This window comes from Lotus japonicus, chromosome 3 (assembly GCF_012489685.1).
Source record: "Lotus japonicus ecotype B-129 chromosome 3, LjGifu_v1.2".
Classification (NCBI taxonomy): Eukaryota; Viridiplantae; Streptophyta; class Magnoliopsida; order Fabales; family Fabaceae; genus Lotus; species Lotus japonicus.
In genome coordinates this window covers 78,631,198-78,651,115 of record NC_080043.1, presented here as the reverse complement: position 1 = coordinate 78,651,115, position 19,918 = coordinate 78,631,198, and the positions used below count along the sequence as shown (strand labels likewise).

Sequence of the window (19,918 nt, the reverse complement as noted above, 5' to 3'; positions counted from 1 at the left end):
TGTTCCAAGCTTACTTTGATTCCAAAAAAAAAAGAAACGTTTCAAGCTTATCTTGCAAGAGTAATAACTGAACTTCAGTTTCAAAAAAACAAAAAAACTGAACTTCGATATGATGATTATTCAAGCAGTTTTATACCTTGGATGCTAAATGTAATTATTTTCCCGTGTGTTATATCTTAATATCTCTGCAATAAACCACTCAATTTGTCATAGACTGATTTTATTTCATCGCTCTACACCATTTCAAAATTCCATCAAGTTTCAATTACAATACATCATAGCTAGTGTCATAATGCCCTTCAAAATCGAATATATAATCCTTTGATAGTATAAATGGAAACTCATAATCCTAAGCTCACAAACGAAAGAAACTTAGAAAGAAAGTTGAAAAAACATGAAAACTTGATACATTTCATATATTCTTGATTTATCTAGATACACTTAACAGCTTTGTGAAGTTTGTTGCACTTGCAATCCATGCAAGATTTCCGACATTGGAACCTCAGGAACATGGGCAACATCAAAAAACCCAACCTCCTCAGTCCTTTTAGCAACACCGTCAGCTTGTAAACACACAAATTTTAAAGGGAGATGTAATTCTATTCACCTGCACAACAACAGTGTCAAAGAAGCATGTTTTTGGAACAGAATCAGTACACCCAGCTGCTTGACCATAAGAGGTAGATAAAGTTAAGTTAACCTTTCCAAATTAGTAACCTATTCACCTGTGCAAGATCGAAATCAAAGAAGGTATGAGATAACAATTATTGGTTCAAAGAAGCCATCTTGGTTCAAAGACTCTCTTCTATTTGATCTATGACCATGTGAATGGTCAAAAGGAAGGTCAAATACATCCTGCAAGGGGGTCTCACATACAAATGAGAAAAATGACACACAGAGATCAACACGGGGAGAAATAGAATTAGAGAGTTAGAGCTCTTAAAAAATGAAGGCAATATGAATGATAAAAAGCAGCATACACTGAATGAATGATAACAAAAAAAAGTAAATTTCAAAAATATAAAATAACAACAAAAGTTGAAGGAAGACTCAAAGTCACACCATGGAGAATCAATAAAACACGGGAAAAAGAAACATGTTGGCTTGCAAATTATCATTGAGCATAACAAAGTTGAGTGGATTGGCGGAGCAATTGCTACCTAACGCAGATAAAAGGATGATGAAAATCTCAATAAAGAAAGACCCAGAAACCAATTTCTTATTTCTCTATAATGGGCACTTTTTCAAGGATGGGACACGAAATTGAAGGAGAACCTGCGCAATTGCTTGTGGTTATCTTTGCAATTGGTAGGATTGAGTTTGTAGAATAAATTATGTCTTCTAAGGGAGCAATGTCGATGTTACCACCTCACGACCCATCATGAACCATGGCCACTGCATGAGAGCCAAGGAAACGTAAAGCATGTGAAATAAATGGATGAAAGGTAGTGAAAGAATTCTAAAACATCATACCTCAGTACAAACATTTGACATAGGTAATGTTAATTAAAGAGAGAAATAAAAAGATGTCAACAAGCCTACCTGGCAGAAACCCATTTTTCTTATTGAATAGAGACTCCCTCATCTCCTTAATTTCCTCTTCGGTTCCTGCACTTCAGCAGGTAGCAACATATCAGGAATGCTTCGTTCCAAAGAGTAGCTTCCATAAGCCCCCCCATAAGCGCTGCTGCCACCATGTTGTCAACCTCCATATCAGAAAAAAATAAAATGAAACTAAAATAATAATAAAGGAAAAGTATCTTACATTCAGCATGTTAGGCAAGATAAGATGATATCAACTTCAAATCTAGGAGCTCAAAAGAACCAACGGTCAAAGCCTTGCCTTGTAGTGAAAAGAGTGACAGAAAAGTATCTTACATTCAGCATCCAAGAAAGGCCCTTTAAGTTCACAAAGGCAAGCTTTCCATGTAGGAATCTGAATATGTATGTCATATTAGATAGACACTCAGTACTGACCAACAGGTAATAACCTTTTGTAACTTTAATCTATGGATCAGATACAATGCAATTATAACACTCTTTGAACATTCTTTTCATGTCTTAGCTTCCTCTTCAACTTATCAACCTGAACATTAACTACAATTTTGTTCACAACATACACTTATTTGTTCACAACATACACTTATTTGAGGCTTTAAAGTTGCACTCCCAAGAAGCTGAAATTAAATACTGAAAAATTGATTTTGGAGCACATAAGAGGTGATAAGAGTTCAGTACGGATAATGGATGGGGCAAAGCTTCAAGTTTTACAGAGGAGATAAACATTTAGTCAAGAACTACAAACATCTACACCTCATCTTCCATGGTAACCGGAAAATACTTTTAAAGCCACTCAGTTGGAATATAATCTACAGGCCAAATATTAAGAGCAAAACATAACTTAAAAAACTACTCAATTGGATCATGTTCTGTAATTAGTAAATGATGCTTCAAACTGAAATAAGATTATAAAATATTTTAAAATAAGGTTAGCAGTAGGAATCTCTTACTCTGATTCTTAGCTCTCGGGTGTAGTTCCTTAATTGATATACCAATCAATCCAATGGCTGAAGTCAGAGCACACTCACATCTGCTTCAGCAAGCAAAGTTGCATGATCATATACTTCATCTGTTTTAGGTTCAGCCTGCACAACCAATAACATAGGTAATTAAACTGTGCGTAGAAAATAGGTATTAGATCGTGCATTAGTTTTGTTAACTTGAATGATTATAAAAGAACATTATTAGTTGTGAATCAAAAATAAAATTTCAAAAATAAAATATTGCAAGATGAGAGATCTTTACTCTATGTAAGCTTTCTGGGGCCAAATTGAGGCAATTGACTTCTCCCTTTAAGACCTCAAAACCATGATCCTTCAATTTTGCGGGCATCAAATAATCATTTAAGGGTGTATAAGGAGCAACTTTGGTGATGAATAAATTCCAAATATTACAGTCAACCCCTAAGCCTGCATCACAGATTGACATGAAATTTTATCAAAACTCCAACGTATATCGCCCTAACAGCTGCAACGTAGGATGAAGAATAAAAGCTTATCTCTGGCATTATTTCCTGCCAACAACTGAACACCATCTATTTGCCATAGTTTAGTTGATAATTTTACCATCTAACTACATTTCCAGATAGTAGAAAGCATAGCCCAAAAAGACTACTACTTACCAATGCAAGTTTCAAAATAAAAACTAATGTATGGACCTCTGGCCTAAAAATTGCACGGCCAAGATATCTTGGCTCTGAAATAATTTTAATGTAGTCTTTTAGTCTTTCCCAAAATCAGCACTATAGTGAGTGCATGATTCAAGTTTCTTTGCGTTGTTTAGTTTATAATGGCCATCATAAAACCTTCATGGATCACATAATCATGTTCTGCACGCTGCAATTGCAGATTCCGTGCAGACATTTCAAAGATCAGCCCCATTAAATCCCACAATAATGCTTAGCAATCCTAGTTTCAAAATTGATAGATTTAGAAAAAACTTCAAAGGGTCACACCAATAAAACAACGAAAAAGAAAAGGAAAGGAAAACCCCATTAGTGAACCCAAAATTTGTATCAAACTGAAATAGAAAATGAAAAAATCCAATCGAAAATAGAAAAAACATAAAGAGGGAGGTAAATTAAAAGAAAGATACAGAGAAGAGAAAATGAGGTAGAAATAATGTTACCCTCTATAGAAGAAGAAATAGATGTTCCATCCGCAATTCGTGAGCATTTACTCCTTTTTCGTCCTTGACTCTTTCGTTACGCTCTTCTCTCATCTTCTTCGTCGTCCTATTCTTCTGTTTCCAAACCCTACGTCGCATTCACTCTTCATTCCCGTTTCCCTACATCGAACTTAGTTACTTGTATCCAAGACCAGGCGCCGATATTTTCCTCCCTAACCTCAGCCATCTTCTCCATCACGATCAGGGAAAAAAAAGAAGGGAACGATATCAGACCATAAAAAAAAAGGGAAACGATATCAGTTCTGAATCCTAGCATATCACAAACGAAATCAGATAATTTCTTTCTAAATTAATAGCACAGTACCACCAGAGATCAAATACATACCTAAACTACGCAGGATCATGTGCCTAATATGCAGGAAACATGGCTTGAAGGAGCTCCAAAGAAACCCATCGACCACAAAAGAATCAAATCCGCGAGGCATATGTTGGGGGTTCTCTGTAGGAATCGAAGTGGGTGGGGGAAGTGGCGGCTCTCACGTGGGCGTAGAGGAGGAGGGAGTCGAGGGGCTTCTGGTCGCAGATGAAGTCGATGATGAGGGTATTCCAGACGGCGGTGGAAGGGCGAGGGAGGGTGTCGAGGAGGTGCTGGAAATCAGAGGCAGACACGGAAAAGCAGTGTCTGAGAGAAGGTTTTAAACGAACTTAGAAACCTAGAGAAACGGCTGAGAGAAGGAGAAAAGGAAGAAGGTAAGGTGAAAGGGGAAGCGTCAGTAATTTGTTGAAACTGAAAAGCGTTTCACAAATTTAATAAATCCCTTTAATGAAAGAAGGAGTGAAACTGATACGAATGAACGGCTGAGATCAAATCTGAGTGAAATAAAATGACTTTTTACAAAAATATTCATGCCCAGCTTTCATAGTTATTGAAATAAATTGTTGAAGAACTTTTTTGCCCCCAAGGCTGCAGAAACTCTGCTTTTATATAGATTATAGATTTTGGAATATAAGTGTTCAATAGTTTGTTTCAATATTTTTATTAAAACATATATAAGAATTTTATTTATTTATTTCTAAAGTATTCGTATTGTTAACCGTCATAAAACTTGTTGAGATTTGGCTCATTATATTTTGGTCTAAAATCTTTAGTTTATTAGGATTTGATTTAATCTTTAGGACCGGTTGAGCCGGGAACCGGACCCTAGACCGGTTCGAGCCGAGCATCGGATCGGCCATGCAAGCCGCCCGGTGTGAACCGGTCAACTCGGCCGGTTTTTATGATTAAACCGGAGACTCGGCCGGTCTCGGTTGAACCGGCCTTTTTTTTTAACAGATTTTTTTTTCTTAGAACGGGCCTTTTTTTTCCCTGCATTTTTTTTTTTAACAGAGAACTTTTTTTTCCTTAGAACCGGCCTTTTTTTTTAACAGAGCACTTTTTTTTCTTAGCATTTATTAGTTGCGAAAAAAATTTGGAAAAGTGTCTAGCTTGGATTCGAACCCATTCCCTCAAGATTCAATGCTGTGAACCTTACCACTAGGCTAGACAAGTGTTTTGATATAATGGTTACAATTAATTGTATTTATATAAATAAAAATAATACTATACAAATCTTTGACAAGTAAACATTAGTTTTTTTTTGAACGAAAGTAAAGATTAGTGTTATTACACAAAATAACTAAAACACAACCCAACCATTATAATAATTACTTATATATATATATTTAACAATAACTATTTATAAACTTTATTTAACAATAAGTTAAAATAATTATTTGTGTGTTTTTATTATGAAGTTATTAATTAATGTTAGTTAGTATTATTAATTCTTTTATTTTTTTAATATAGAATGAGTCAAGTTGTTCTGTATATAATTTCTTTGCAAAGTCTTCTTGTCGTTTCTTTGAGGACAAATTAAAGAATATGAATAACAAGCTTTGGTGTTGTAAAAAATTGAAAAATTGAAAATCTTTTTAGCTAGCCTGAATCAGAAACTGGATTATATACAAGTTGTTTCATGTGCATATATCATTTGTTAGCTTATAATGTACAAGATCTTAGTTGTTTATTCTGTTTTAAACTTGTTTCTACGCTTTTTGTTGTGATTAAAGCGTAAAATCGATGTTGCTTGATGATGTTTAAAACTTATTTCAGTTATTTGTGAGTTGTGACATTTTGTTGTGGTAAAAAATTTCCTTATTCCTTTTGTGTGTATGGTATTTTGTGACATTTTATTATGGTATTATGAATTTTTTGAATTTTTTTAGTATCGACCGAGTTAAACGGTTCAACCAGTGACCCAGTGGTTGAACCATTGACTCATTGACCCAGTACCTCGACCGAGTCGATCACCGGTCTGAGTCTGATAACACTGGTGGATTGTAAAAGGTTTTAAGGGATTGTTATAGAATTTATTAGGATTTTATTGTAAAATAGAGATCAATAGAATCCACACCATAAATAATATAACAATGTAACCCTAAAAGTTGTACTTGGTACCACATGCTTCATGCCACAAGTAATACAAAGGAGCTATAGCTACTCTATAGCCGTAGAGGTAGGAAATTTGGCCGAACTGCGTGACCAAAGATGTTGTATGCTTTATTTGTGATTTCTCGCTTTGATACCACTTGTAGGGGATTCAAGCACCTCCACTTGAGGGGGAGATTGTTGAGAACTCAAGTGCGGAGTTGGAGTCTCACATTGGTTAAGTTTGGGTGAGGAGAAGACTTTATAAGAGATGTGACCCATAAACCTAATGCCTTAAGGTTCTGGGTTAAGATGTGGCGTCGATATCTCTTGGTATCTTGCTCCTCGGCCCATTGGGCTCCCCTGTCTCCCCCAGCAAGGTGGATAGCTTCCGCAGACGGGAGGACCATGGGTGATGTGGTTGAGAGACTCACAGTTGAGGGGGGAGATTGTTGGAATCAAGTGTTAGAGTCAAGTCCCACATTGGAGAAGTCAAGGTAAGAGGGAGAGTTTATAAGGAGATGGACCCATAAACCTAATGCCTTAAGGTTTTGGGTTAAGATGTGGTGTCCAAGATCCCCTTAGTGTCTCCCCTCGACCTTGCCCCATGGGTCCTCTCCGTGACTCACCCCTACAAGTGGTATCAGAGCCGATGGTTTGTGGGACCATGGTAACGGCTGGACAACTTCCGCAAAGGGACCGATGGTTAGTAACCATGGTAACGGCCGGGTAACTTCTGCGGAGGGGCCGATGGTTAGTAACCATATTGATGGCTGATATCTTCCGCTGCGAAGGGAGGTCAACAAGGATTGCATAAGTCGTTGTGAGAGGAGAAACCGACGGATCTGAAAGACACGGAACAAGGTGGAGATCTGTCTACTTTCAAGAGGCGATGGCCACGCCAGGGAAGGAGAAGTGGATGGATGTCAAGGTGGAGGAGTGAAGCAACAAGGTGTTGAGCAAGGTGGAGTTCAATCCCAGAAATCAGAATCAGGAAACTAAAGCAGCAGATCTTCATAGGGGAGTTCGGAATTCGCCAATGTGGAGATTGTTGAGATTTGACTCATTATATTTTGGGCTAAAATCTTTAGTTTATTAGGATTTGATTTAATGTGGATTGTAAAAGGTTTTAAGGGATTGTTATAGGATTTATTAGGATTTTATTGTAAAATAGATATCAATAGAATCCACCATAAATAGGATAACAATGTAACCCTAAAAGTTGTACTTGGTACTACATGCTTCATGCCACAAGTAATACAAATGAGTTATAGCTACTCTATAGCCACAGAGGTAGGCAATTTGGCCGAACTGCGTGACCAAAGATGATGTGTGCTTTATCTGTGATTTCTCGCTCTACTACTTCGTGCAATCGAAGTGCTTGAATTCCTTACAAAACTAAGTCTTCAAAACTTTAAAATCACGTTAAATGAGTGAACATCTCTTTTTTTTTTTTTTCATATTCTGCTTGTTTAAAGTAAATAGCCTTTGAGAGTTTGAGAACACACATGCATTTCTTTCTCCAAATAAATAATGTTACTTTGCTATTATTTTATTTTATTACACTTAAATAAAGGGTGTATGAGGATTGAGGAATCAAGTTAATTGTCATTCATTCATTCATGAATACGTAGTCCTATATTGGAGTTATATTCATATCAACTCTTGTTGGTATTGCTTTTTTAATAACAATAAATATCGTACCCATATCTGTTTGATAGTACAAGAGAGGCTAAGAAAACAAAATAAAAAACGAACAAAAACACACAGGGCAAACTAAGTGCAAGTGAAAGTAATTTAATAGTATTCGCAAAGAAGAGAGGAACAAGATCATCAAGGGATCTATAATTAAGAGGAAGTTTCTAGCCTCCAAGTTTTTTTGGTTAAACACACACATTACCTATTCTACGGGTATGAAGCAACTGAATATCTCACCGTCTGTGGAGCAAGTCCCTCATGTCCTTAATCAACAAAGCATAAGCATTGTATTTTGAAGGGGAATTCAGGATTAGAGACATTGCATGAAGCGAATTAGAATAACAAACCATAGATCGATAGACAGTTTCAATCTACACTTAACCATGAAAGATAACTACTATCTCCATATGGAGGATATCTATGTTCCTCCGCGCGATTCCTATAAAACTGACAAGCCACTCACTATTCCTACTTTGAAGGCATCCGCTCAACCTAGCTCGAAGAGGTGACCCTCAATACTCCCATCGAAATTCAACGCCAATGCCAACCTATTCTCAGGAGGAGGCGTTCGAGAAATGTGTGAATCTGGTTGCTAGTAGATCCTCTAGCCTAAGCATCCTACAAAACAAGATTATGAGCCTGAATAACTGCCACAAGCTCATCCTCACACATAAGTTTATGCTCAATAAAAAAAGTATTACAAGCACACCAAATGCTCCATAACATGGTTACAGCTAAGCTCCCTGCACCCGAGAATAAATGTCGCGCCCAAATAACAGTTGATGCCAACGAGAAAGTTATATGATGAGCTCCAAAGGCAAGCGTAATTATTGTATACACGGTTATTTTTTAGTGATATTGAGTTTGTTCTAGTGTGTAGGAAATATATACTACAAATTTGTGTAGCCGGTTCACATATTATCTGCTATTGACACCATGACTGCTTAAAGGGTAATTTGTCTTTATAAAAACTAAAGAAAAATGCATTGATTATGAGAAATGATAATTGCTTAAAAGGGAATCCTAAACCCTAGACATTAGAGATCTTTTAATGTTTTGAACCAAAAACTGATTTGCATGAAGTTATTATCACCATCTTGCCCACATCGCCCTGCTTTTCATCAATGCTGACTCAAGAGAACACAAATATCATATTTGTATGAGGTTTATTGTAAGTGTTTCTTAATTTTAGCTTTTGTGTGCCTCGGACAACACCTTTTTTACTTCCACACAAATGAAAGCACCCTATTTTGGTTGTCTGGATGGAACCTATATAATAACTATAAAATATTTGCTCGTCAAAGCAAGCAAGCGTTTGTAGTCCAACGGTTAGGATAATTGCCTTCCAAGCAATAGACCCGGGTTCGACTCCCGGCAAACGCATTTTTTTTCCATTCTTTTACATGGGAATTTTACTTCGATTTCTGCTCAACAATACACTGTGCAGCCGCCAGCCCTTCAGTGACCGAAACAACCAGTCATTTTATACCATAAGAACACAATCCAAATTGATTTTTCATTTGTCAGAAATACATTCAATTAAATTGGGATTGAACATGTCAAACCTTTTTTAAATGATGACTTAATGTAGGATTCTTAGAAATAATTTTTAACCTGAAAATATGTTTTAAGATTTGTTTTATGAGAGATTTTTTAAGAATTTAATGGATATGCACCGTTAGTGTAAAATAGTTTACTTGAACAAATTTTTAGTAAATAAGATTAAGAAATTGATTAGTTAGCGTACTTGATAAACAAATACTTACTGTAAATTTGGTCACAGACATTCCACAGTCCATTGTCAAATAAACTCAGATCGAAAATGTCTGCCCCTCTAATGGTTTCATGCTTTTTTATTATGTATATCAAATGGGGTGAGACATTCACATTAGCATAATAGCCTATCTTAGAACTTTTCCGGATATTTCAAAACTGAAAGGACAAGAAAGTCAATAAATCCTTTTCCCCATATCATACCACAGATATACATTTTACAAGTTCCTGAAGACCTGAACACTATAATTCTCAAGTGTAAACATTGAAGAGTAGAAGCTGAAGACTACTATACAGGATCATTATTCAAAGACTTGAACCAGAAAGTAATTAAATCTGAGCATTTAGTGGAGGCTTAGTAAAAGGAAAGAGAACTGAGCATCCGGGTAGATTATAGTATCATCCCCACACTCCTTTTATCTAAAATAGGCATTCATGAATCATGAGAAAGAACCACCAGCCTTCAATTTTGGTGTTTTTTGCTTCACAAAGAAAGCTGATAGCACACTTCTGCTGCGACCAGGGGTTTGGACAGTCTCATGGCGATTTGGGTTGTCAAATGACCTGAATCCTGTCAATGGTCTGGAACCCTCCAATGCATCCTGCACATCATAGATGCTCCTGAGTAACTATTTTAAAGAAATTTACTCTAGAAAAACACAACAACATGGATAAATTGACCCTTCAACTCTGAATCCCCTTATGTACAAGCAAAATGGCTAGCAGGAAATATTGTTCATGGTTTCAAATGTTTGGTGCACTAACTGATACTGATAATAATACATAATCATTGTAACATTTCTAGTGTTTGGGAGTCAATAAAAAGATACCTTTTTCTCACGAAGCTGGAAACAACACTTCAAATGTCAACAGGAGGAAGAAAAACCTTCCCATTATTAGATCTTCACTTATGAAAAATGTTATATTACCAAGAAAAAAAAATCCAATCCACATTAATTTTGTTTTCCCTTTAAAATATTAGGCCTTAATTACATCTATCTCTTAATTTCCATAGTAGAACTAATTGAGAACAAGATGAACACTTCAGAACAATTGCAAACAAGAAGCAAATAATAGGTTAATAATAATCATAAGGCAAACTCAAGGATGGTGCCACCAAGAACTTGCACTTCTTGAAGAATATGACATTACCCTGTGGGTGCCACCGAAATTTTGCATGGGTATACTAGAAGTAGGAACTCCATTCTGCAAGTGAGTTTGTGCTGGTGAGAATTTCATCCCGGTTCTCTCTTCATTATCTGCAGACAAATTACCAGGGACTATTAGGAACTTTAATTTCTACATCACGAAGTAACCGAATCGAGTTCTCAATTAATTGAAGGGTTACAATATATCACAAACCTAGAAGGTGGAAAACTCCAGAGGCCTTGGCAGTAAACTTTGGGGTGTCAATGCTGCAAAAGTAGATGTGATATGATGAGGCCATCAATGCTGAAAGTGGAAAACAGAAAAAGTAGCAGTCTTTTACATCCTCATACTATAAAATTTTCCTAAACTTACTTTGGCGAAGCCTGCAAAGTCCCTTTCAAGGTAGACTTGGTCTCTGATGCTAAATGCCATGAAAGAGTTTTTGATGCAGGGGTACCTAGATATAAAAATAACTATTCCAATTAACAATTTGATATTCACCTCAAGAAACAATAATTTAAAAATGAAAAAATTAATGACAAAAACTTGAGAAGGGGCAAAGTTTTCCTCACTACACACCTGAAGATTGAAAACGAGTTCTGGTTTGAAATGGATTCTGTTTTGCATCAATCTGTATGTGTGGACTGAAATGTACCTTTTTATTGACAGAATCTAGCTTGCATTGTTAAACAAACATAGAGAACAATTAGTAAAAATTACAGTAATAGATATCTAGTGTCAATAACTATATCCAGATTAACATAATCAGTGAGGTCTACTTGGCAGAATGTAGTGCTTATGATGTCTGGGAATGAAAGCCAACAATTGCTGCTGCCGAAGACCTTCTTTATCCGTGTAAATTTTGCAAGTAAGAAGTTTCTGCAAGTAATCAAATAAGTTACTTCAACTCCAATTGATATTTGTCTATTGGAATATAATATCTCATAGAAGTATGTCATTACCTGATTTACGGTAGAGACCCTCAAATCCATAGATGAGACATCGAATGTGTGCTGGTCGAGAAGGTCAGTTAACTTGTATGCAACAGTTCCAAGATGATCAACAGCATTTACAAGGGCTCTTACAGCATAATCTTTCAGGTTGTCAAGTACCCTAATGCAAGAGTGACATACAGCTAAGGAAAGTTACGCACTGTTCAAAAAACAGAAGAATACGTGCATAAAATATGTTGAACCCTCCTCCCCAGTATTGCTCCCATATGCAGTTGAATTTAATAGTCACAAACTTTAGGGACTTAATTTCAGTATCCTTTTAGGATGGCCATAACACTCATCCTAACCAACTTCACAATCGAAACATTACCATACATTTTTAAGAATCAGTATAATGGATGTTTCTGCATTTCTATATTAATACTAATGTGATTATCAGGATTCAGGACCCAAAATAATGTTAAAAAAAACTTGGATTATGTTCTTTTTGTTTCCATTTTCCAGACTATCAAAAACATTACATCAGAAATCACCATATTAAAACAAAAAAGATACAGTCCTAATTTAAACATCCTTTTTCATGCGAGTTCTACTTCAGTTTATTCACATTTGACCTCAATGCTAGTTGCTGGCATTTCAAGTGTTATGCACAACTAGCATATATAGAATTTCCAAAGCAAAATGTAAAGGAAACTTTAATTGACCACATTTGCATCCCAGATTCCCAGGTAAGAATTGACTAGAAGAACATTCCATAACTAATTGTTTGTCCTGTTGCAGAAGCTTCAGTCATATACATAGAAAAGCAGCTAAAACAAAGATGGTAGGTATGGCTGCCGTCAAGGAAAAGTTTCATGAAAAAAAAATCATTATAAAAAGATCTTACATTTGTTTCTGTTCACTGTGGAGATATGATTTTTCACAATATTCAGCAGCAGAATAAAGTTGAGGTCTCAGGTTCTTTAGTTCCTGAAATGGCCATAATAAGAGAATCAAATGACTGCCTACGCATGTTTAAAATTATAACCACAAATCCACAACATTCAAGCTGAAAATATTATAATAATACATTAATACCATAAGAAGAAACACAACTATGTAAATCCACTAAAAAGTGATAAGCCTTATGAAGAGGGTCAACTTTTACTGCACAAATTAGTATTATTGGGATCCACAAACTAGCCACGTCTAAACTAGACCCCATTGACTTTAGTTCCAATAATCTCATTTATCCAAGTTGTCAACTTAAACTTGAAAGAGAAGTACCATACACTTTTCTTTCAATGGAACAACAAAAAATAAGATTCCCCTCACTTTCACCTTTCCCTAAATCGATTTTCAAGCCGACACAATTGCTATGCCAGTATCTCAATTTTAAGAATGGTTCTAACTTGTATCCCCCAAGATTTAACATAATTCCATCCTTATTATGTGATTCTGAAGCATCATCACTGACTTGATAAATGCTAATTGAGTTTTGAGAAACTTGAACTGACAATTAAAAATTTAGTAATCACGCACTCTGCGCCCTTATCAGTTATCATGCATTGAGCTAAACCAGAATCGCAGCAGGTACAAATGAAATTGAGATACAGACCTAGATGACAGACACAAATTCCACTATAATCTAAACAAATGCAGATCCAACCAAAAAATTCAACAAAATCAAAGAACAAGAATGAAAATAGCTGGCAGTGGCAGCAGAATTAAAGAAAGAAAGTGATGATAGTTAGGATGGAGAGAACCTGCAAGGCATTGACGAAGCTCTTGCTGCGCTCCATGGAGACCTCGTCGAAGGTCATGGCGGAGTTTCGAGGCGGTGCCGTCGGGTGCTCCACCTCCATGGCTATAACGGTTCGCCGGAAACGTAACTAACTCAACTAACCGCCTCGATCAATAAAAGAAAAACTAGAAATGCAGCGGAACCGCCATTATGAGTGTGGAGGAGGAGGAGGAGGAGGAGAGAGAAGAGGGAAAAGGAGTTGTGAGGGTGGTGGTGGTGGGTGAGTGATGTGTGAGTTGGAGCTTTTTGGAGTTAAACGGAAGGAAGTTTGTATTTAATGCAAGTTCCACGTGGCAGGTTTGTTAGTTGACGCCAACCTCCACTTCATTCCATTCGGTACCCGACGCTGCTGCTGCTGTAGTGCTGTGTTTAAAAGACAAAACTACCCTCGAGTTTTACCGGTGGCGGTGTGGTCTCTTCTCTTCTCTTGCTGGTTGGCCTAACACTACTGAATCTGAATCTGAATCTGAATCTGACTGACCTTCAAAATAATTGTCTGCATAAGTAAGTAATGTATCTCATCGATCAGTGATCATGTATTATTATGAATGTACAGAACAGCTGTATAGATTTCTTTTGTATAGGAGGTGGACTGTACTAAATGTCTAAATTATTGTTGCAACTTGCAACCACCCTATTAATTCAATATTCCATTCATATGATATACTCACAATATTGCTATTTATATCTCACTTTATTTATAACTCAGTTTTATTGACATGACTCAAAACTAGTTAAGATTGAAGATGAATCATTGAATGTAAAAGTAATATTGATGGTTTTCAATCTCTCCAAATATCTCTTAATCTCTTACGATATTACAATATTTACAATATTAGGTACTAAAAACGAAATCAGCAGGGGAAATAACATATTTTTAGATCTTGAGTGATGTTTAGAGATATCTCTTAATCTCTTGTAATATTGTGAGATTATCACGGGATTACGAGATTAATTTACTTGGCCTGAAATATCAAAAAATGATTATTACAAAGACATTTTAGACATTTGACCCACCAATTTAGAGTTTTCAGCAAAATAATCCACATTCTCGCATTCACAATCACTGTTTATTTCACTCACATAACTTCTAGTGACTTATTTATTCTTTTTTTAGGTTTATCATAACTTGTATTGAAGTTTTGTTAATTTGTTATGACTTATTTACCTTGGATTTGATTATTTGATAATTTTATGGATGGTTTTAATTGTAATTGTTGGATGATTTGGATAATTCTTAGTACTATTAATGTATCTTCATCATTATTATGGTTTTAAAAATATTATTTTTGTGAGGTAATTTCTTACGAGACCACATTTCGAGATTACCTCCTTTCTACGAGATTAGTTAATCTCCAACTTTTGTAAAAAAAAAAAGTTAACCTTTGACTTTGATAATAAATATTATAAAATGGATTATATAAAGAAACATAAGAACTTCTAAAATGTGAATTATAAAAGGCTTAAATATGTTTTTGGTCCAATAAAATCAGGGTTCTTTAGTTTAGGCCGTCTAATTTTTTTGTTTGTTGAAAAACACCCTAAATGAAAAATAATATTGAGGTTTCAGCCCTTGCGACACCTTCCGTCCTTTAGAGTGACCTAATTAAAGCAAAGAACTATGATGTTAGAGAGACCTAAAACCATGATGAAAAATAAGTTTAGTCCCTCTAAAATTATGGTTCTTTGATTTAGGTTCTTCTAAAATCATTTCACGTCAGCGCCTGTTAGGTGATTCAGTAGATAATAGACCAAAAGTGACGGTAGGGGTTGAAACCTCAGCATTACTTTTATGGATGTTTTAAAAAAAAATAGAGGGACCTAAATCAAAGAACCCTAAATTTAGAGGGACTAAAAATATATTTAAGCTATAAATAGGAATAAAGAGTAATTTAACATCCAAAAAATAATTAAGAATAGAAAGAGTACTTAAAAGGTGGTTCAGAATGAAAAGTTTGTACAAGATTGCCTAAACCTAGGGTCAACTCCTATACTAATTTACTTTCCAACTAAAGCCTTTATGGAATTATTTGTTAACTAATAATAATTTGGCCCAAAAGGCTTGAGATTTATACAAACACTCTTAGGGTCACCTCCTATTCACCAAATTTACGTTTAATTTTTTTTTATACATCGGAAAGATAAATTGCACCCGCCATGAATCGATTCTTAGACCTCCCCCTATCCAACTCATATGTCCCTAAGCTCCTACCACTTGAGCTATCATACGGGGACAAATTTACGTTTAATTAAACACAAGTTTGGTCACACAACCACAAAATACACTTTAGCTAAATTTAGAAAGCAATATCAAATCTTAAAAAATCCCAACTTATCCTACTTTCATGTAAAAAAAGAAAAAAAGCAAATAAGGAATATGCCCTCAAATAAAGACCATACATCAAATGATCCATCAATCATTATGTAATTTCATTGTCAAATTGTCATCCTCCTTTTGTTTTTCTCTCATCTCTATCCATTTCCTCTATTTCCCCTCCTCCAAAGTTTTCTACTACTCAAAAAACGGAAAGCGAGAGAGCGAAACACGTAGAAAGAAAATCCAACCAATCACATATTTTCCCACTTAACAAATCGATAATCCCAATTATCCACATCATAATCCCCGAACAAAACCCCTAGTAGCTACCATTTTCCCGGAAAATGAAATTTTCTCGCTCGATTTTCCTCTGAATCCATTCTTCTCAAAACACAAAAACAACAAAGCTTCATCATCATTCATGGCGCTTCTTGTACACTCACCGGAAGTGTACGTTGTCGCTCAAAGTGCGTACAAACCTAACCCTAAGCTGACCAAACCCCACAGCTTCAAACCCTACAAGGCAATCGGAACCAAGCGCGGGGTGAAGATTCCTTGCGCAGTCAAAGATTTTTCGGTTCTGGAAGATTTGGGGTTGGATCAGAACGTGAATTCGTACGGTCAATTCTCGGTTCCGTTGGAGCAAGGTTCGAGGCCGAGCAAAGAGGAAGCGGAGGAAAAGCAGAACTATTATGTCAATCTTGGATATGCTATTCGAACTCTCAGGGAGGAGTTTCCTGATCTCTTCTACAAGGAGCTTAGCTTTGATATCTACAGGTTCGGATTTTCTGTTTATTGATTAGTGAAGTAGTGAACCACATGGGGTATTGAAATGGGTGCATGAATCATGAAGGTTGTGTGTGATGTTCTGTTATTGATAGTTTTTTTACTTTTGAACTTTTGATGATTACAATTTCCCTGGCAATTAGAAGGGTAGTTCATTTACTTGAAGCTGTAGCTCTTTATCTTTTTATGTTTCCCTTTTTCCTGGTTATCACAATGGAAGATGATGCCAAAATGCCATGTTCTTTATCTTGGTCTCTGGTTGAGTTTATTGAAGTTGTGACTGGATTGATACTCTGCAATCTGCATCATGACTTTTGTCACCTTATTTCATGTTTAAATAGCTCATGTTTAAGTAGCCCTTCAGTTGTTTCCCTTTGTGAAGGGAGATTATTGGAATGGTCTGTTATGCATTGTATTCATATATGCAGGAAGACTATTTGACTAGTCTAAATAATAGAGGAAAGATTAGAAAAGGAAGATTATGTGGTGTACCCTTTTTCCCCTGTAATTTATATTCCGCTAAGGTTGCAAATTTATATACTATCCATCAGTTGAATTAAGCAGCTGGTTATTCTCGAATCTCTGACCACGCATCAAGCTTACCTTTAAGTCTTCATTTACCTTTCATATTTAGTTAACCTAAGTAATGCAGAAATAGTAACCCTCATGCATAGCTGCTTATATTGTCCAATGAGAAAACTGTTACTATTTGTGTTAACTTTTGGTTTGGCGTCGGGTGGGTGTCAAATGTTAGCGACTTAGCGTAGAAATTTGAATTCAGAACAGGATCAGTGAGATTTTCCCCTGCCTATGTGCTATGCATAACACTGTAGCTTGGTGAGATCCGAACATACTTGAGTATAATTTGGCTCCTGATATTTGAAAGAATGCAGTAGGGCCAAAAGACACTTATTTTGGGTCTTTGAATATATTTTATCAGTCCTTCATAGACCCCGGTCCTTTAGCCTCTTTCCACACTGTCCAATATATGAAATAAATGTGCTTTTCCTGTACTTGTTTGTGAGTATAATGGTTGGTTGTGTGCTTTTCTTAAAACAATGAACTAAGTAATAGTGTCTTCTTTATTCTGTTACGGAAATTTTTCTGACTGTAATATCTACAATTTTCAGGGATGATATTGTATTGAAGGATCCTTTGAATACATTCATTGGTATTGAGAATTACAAATCGGTCTTTTGGGCACTACGATTTCATGGCAGGTTGTTTTTCAAAGCTTTGTGGATAGACATCAGTAGTATGTCGCAGCCTGTTGAGAACGTCATTATGGTTCGCTGGACTGTTCATGGGATCCCTCGAGTTCCATGGGAGAGTCGTGGTAGGTTTGATGGAACCTCTGAGTATAAACTTGACAAGCAAGGCAAGATTTATGAGCATCGGGTTGACAACATTGCTCTGAATTCACCTCATTCTAGGTTTAAAGTGCTGGGTGTGGAAGAATTAATTAAATCTCTTGGCTGCCCCTCGACCCCAAGACCAACTTACTTTGAAATATCTTCATCTTCTCAGAGAACGTAAAGTTGCTTATGTTCTGCAGAAAAGTTTTGTTGTAAATTGTGCATATTATGGTCAACACTGAGCTAGATATCTGGCATCTTGCTTGTGAATTTTGCATGTTCTGCAAAAAAAGTCTTGCTTGTCACATGAAGCTGTGAGAAAATGTTCTTTTGCCTTAGACGACCCTGTTTGGGTACGCTTCACAAAATATGAAAACAAGAAAATAACACATTATGAAACACTTTTTTTGTTCAATAAAGTGTCTCAGTATGTGTTATTTTTCTGTTTTCATATTTTCTAACCGGTACCCAAATGAGTTTTGGTTCGTATGGTGCTTAAACCTATTGGCGCAGCTCTATAGGGTCTACCATTGCTAACTAGTTGAGTTTGGAAAACCGTGTGTACTGTGTATATATATTAATATATCATATGTAATGCTATTGCTGCTACTTCAGTCTTCCTCTATATTCATATACAAGATTCGTGTATCATTTTTTCGTGTGTAGACACTTACACTGTGTTTTTTTGAGTGGAATTTGTGGGGAGGGAAGTTGGTAGAGTGGATAATGAATGGAAAATAAGAATCTTGTGTGTTTGGAACATCAATGAAAATGGGTGGGGAGGAAGTAGGCAGGAAATCCTTACAGCTACGGTACGTGGACAGCTTTCCACACACCTTTGGAGAGAAAACTTGCAAAAGGCATTGCAAATGCATAGATATCTGTAAACTTTGACATCAACGTCACTTCATATGAATTTAAAAGGTGGTTTTATGTTTTATTAGTTAGAAAAAAAAATGAATAATGCGGAAAAAAAAATAATTACGAAAAAGGGGTGAAAAAAATGTAATTTACAGGAATGGTGTGTTTTTGGCCAGCGTGGCAAGGAGGTGGGATCCGCTCCACCTAACGCGAATCCCAAACGTGCCATTTGCCCCACATGACACGAATGCAAGCCATTTCTTTCGGTCAGAGATTCCCTTCATTCCCAAGGAGGAATCTGAATCATGACATGCGCGTCAGCCTAGGCGGTTGCTTGATGCGTTTGGGAAGAAGTGAAGTCAAGGCACATCAATCATGGCTGCCACGCGACAGGGGGACAGGGAGACATGGACTCGCGTGGACCCAGGCGTATGCATGATACGCGTTGACTGAGGCGCATGCCTCATAACATTTATGGCGGTTTAAACCCTTATAAAAGGACCGCCAGAAGTAAATTCGCCCCAACCCTTTCATTTCACTCTCCTTCTTCTCCAAACCTACTTATTTCACTTCATTTCTTCTCCAAACCTTCATAAATTCACTTGACTTAGTTTCTTCCATAGTTGCAAAGTTGTTGATCCTATTACAAGCTTCTGTAAAATTTCAATGGCAGAAGAATTGGCGATCAATCCTGGGCCCACAAATACTAGTTTGTTGTATCTTACTGAGAAAGGATCACACATTTCAGATAAAGTCTGGAATGGACAAACAAATAAAATTCTCAAAGTTCGACGATCACGTGATTCACGAGTTGTGCAAGAGAGACTCATACGCAGCGTTCCCAACGCAATCAAAGGTCACCTTGAAGCTGCAGGTTTTTACCACTGTGCGCTAGTCTAAGATGTTTATCCAGACCCTCCCTTGATTTCAGCGTTCATTGAAAGGTGGCGTCCCGAGCCGCACACTTTCCACCTCCCGTTCGGAGAATGCACCATAACTCTTCAAGATATTGCAATTCAGTTGGGCTTGAAGATTGATGGTGACGTTGTCACAGGTCCCACCTCTTGCAATTGGCCTGTCATCGTTAAA

At 36.4% G+C, this 19,918-nt stretch overlaps 2 protein-coding genes, 1 long non-coding RNA gene and 1 other non-coding gene across 10 annotated transcripts; 2 read left to right on the top strand and 2 right to left on the bottom strand.

Annotated features, from left to right (window-relative positions):
• Positions 1–191: 191 nt before the first annotated feature.
• LOC130746188 (uncharacterized) lies at positions 192–4,456 on the bottom strand. Of its 7 annotated transcripts, none has more exons than XR_009022039.1 (8): positions 4,073–4,456; positions 3,688–3,913; positions 2,806–2,969; positions 2,511–2,645; positions 1,766–1,936; positions 1,543–1,687; positions 726–1,395; positions 192–607 (listed from the first exon to the last, which is right to left on the bottom strand). It is a non-coding gene; the product is annotated as an uncharacterized LOC130746188 (long non-coding RNA). The 7 variants fall into 7 exon arrangements; XR_009022044.1 differs by having other exon boundaries at positions 192–855; positions 1,276–1,395; XR_009022038.1 differs by having other exon boundaries at positions 192–1,395.
• Positions 4,457–9,163: 4,707 nt separating this feature from the next.
• TRNAG-UCC (transfer RNA glycine (anticodon UCC)) lies at positions 9,164–9,235 on the top strand. The gene has a single exon. It is a non-coding gene; the product is annotated as a tRNA-Gly (tRNA).
• Positions 9,236–9,801: 566 nt separating this feature from the next.
• LOC130746187 (protein ABIL1) lies at positions 9,802–14,007 on the bottom strand. Its single transcript, XM_057598737.1, has 9 exons — positions 13,473–14,007; positions 12,614–12,696; positions 11,737–11,887; positions 11,554–11,653; positions 11,354–11,446; positions 11,147–11,231; positions 10,988–11,040; positions 10,778–10,884; positions 9,802–10,227 (listed from the first exon to the last, which is right to left on the bottom strand). The coding sequence occupies exons 1-9, from the start codon at positions 13,569–13,571 to the stop codon at positions 10,066–10,068; spliced, it is 933 nt and encodes a 310-aa protein (XP_057454720.1). The 5' UTR covers positions 13,572–14,007; the 3' UTR covers positions 9,802–10,065.
• A 1,980-nt stretch (positions 14,008–15,987) lies between these two features.
• LOC130746185 (uncharacterized) lies at positions 15,988–18,619 on the top strand. The gene is made up of 2 exons (XM_057598736.1): positions 15,988–16,604; positions 17,744–18,619. The coding sequence occupies exons 1-2, from the start codon at positions 16,249–16,251 to the stop codon at positions 18,147–18,149; spliced, it is 762 nt and encodes a 253-aa protein (XP_057454719.1). The 5' UTR covers positions 15,988–16,248; the 3' UTR covers positions 18,150–18,619.
• Positions 18,620–19,918: the final 1,299 nt, after the last annotated feature.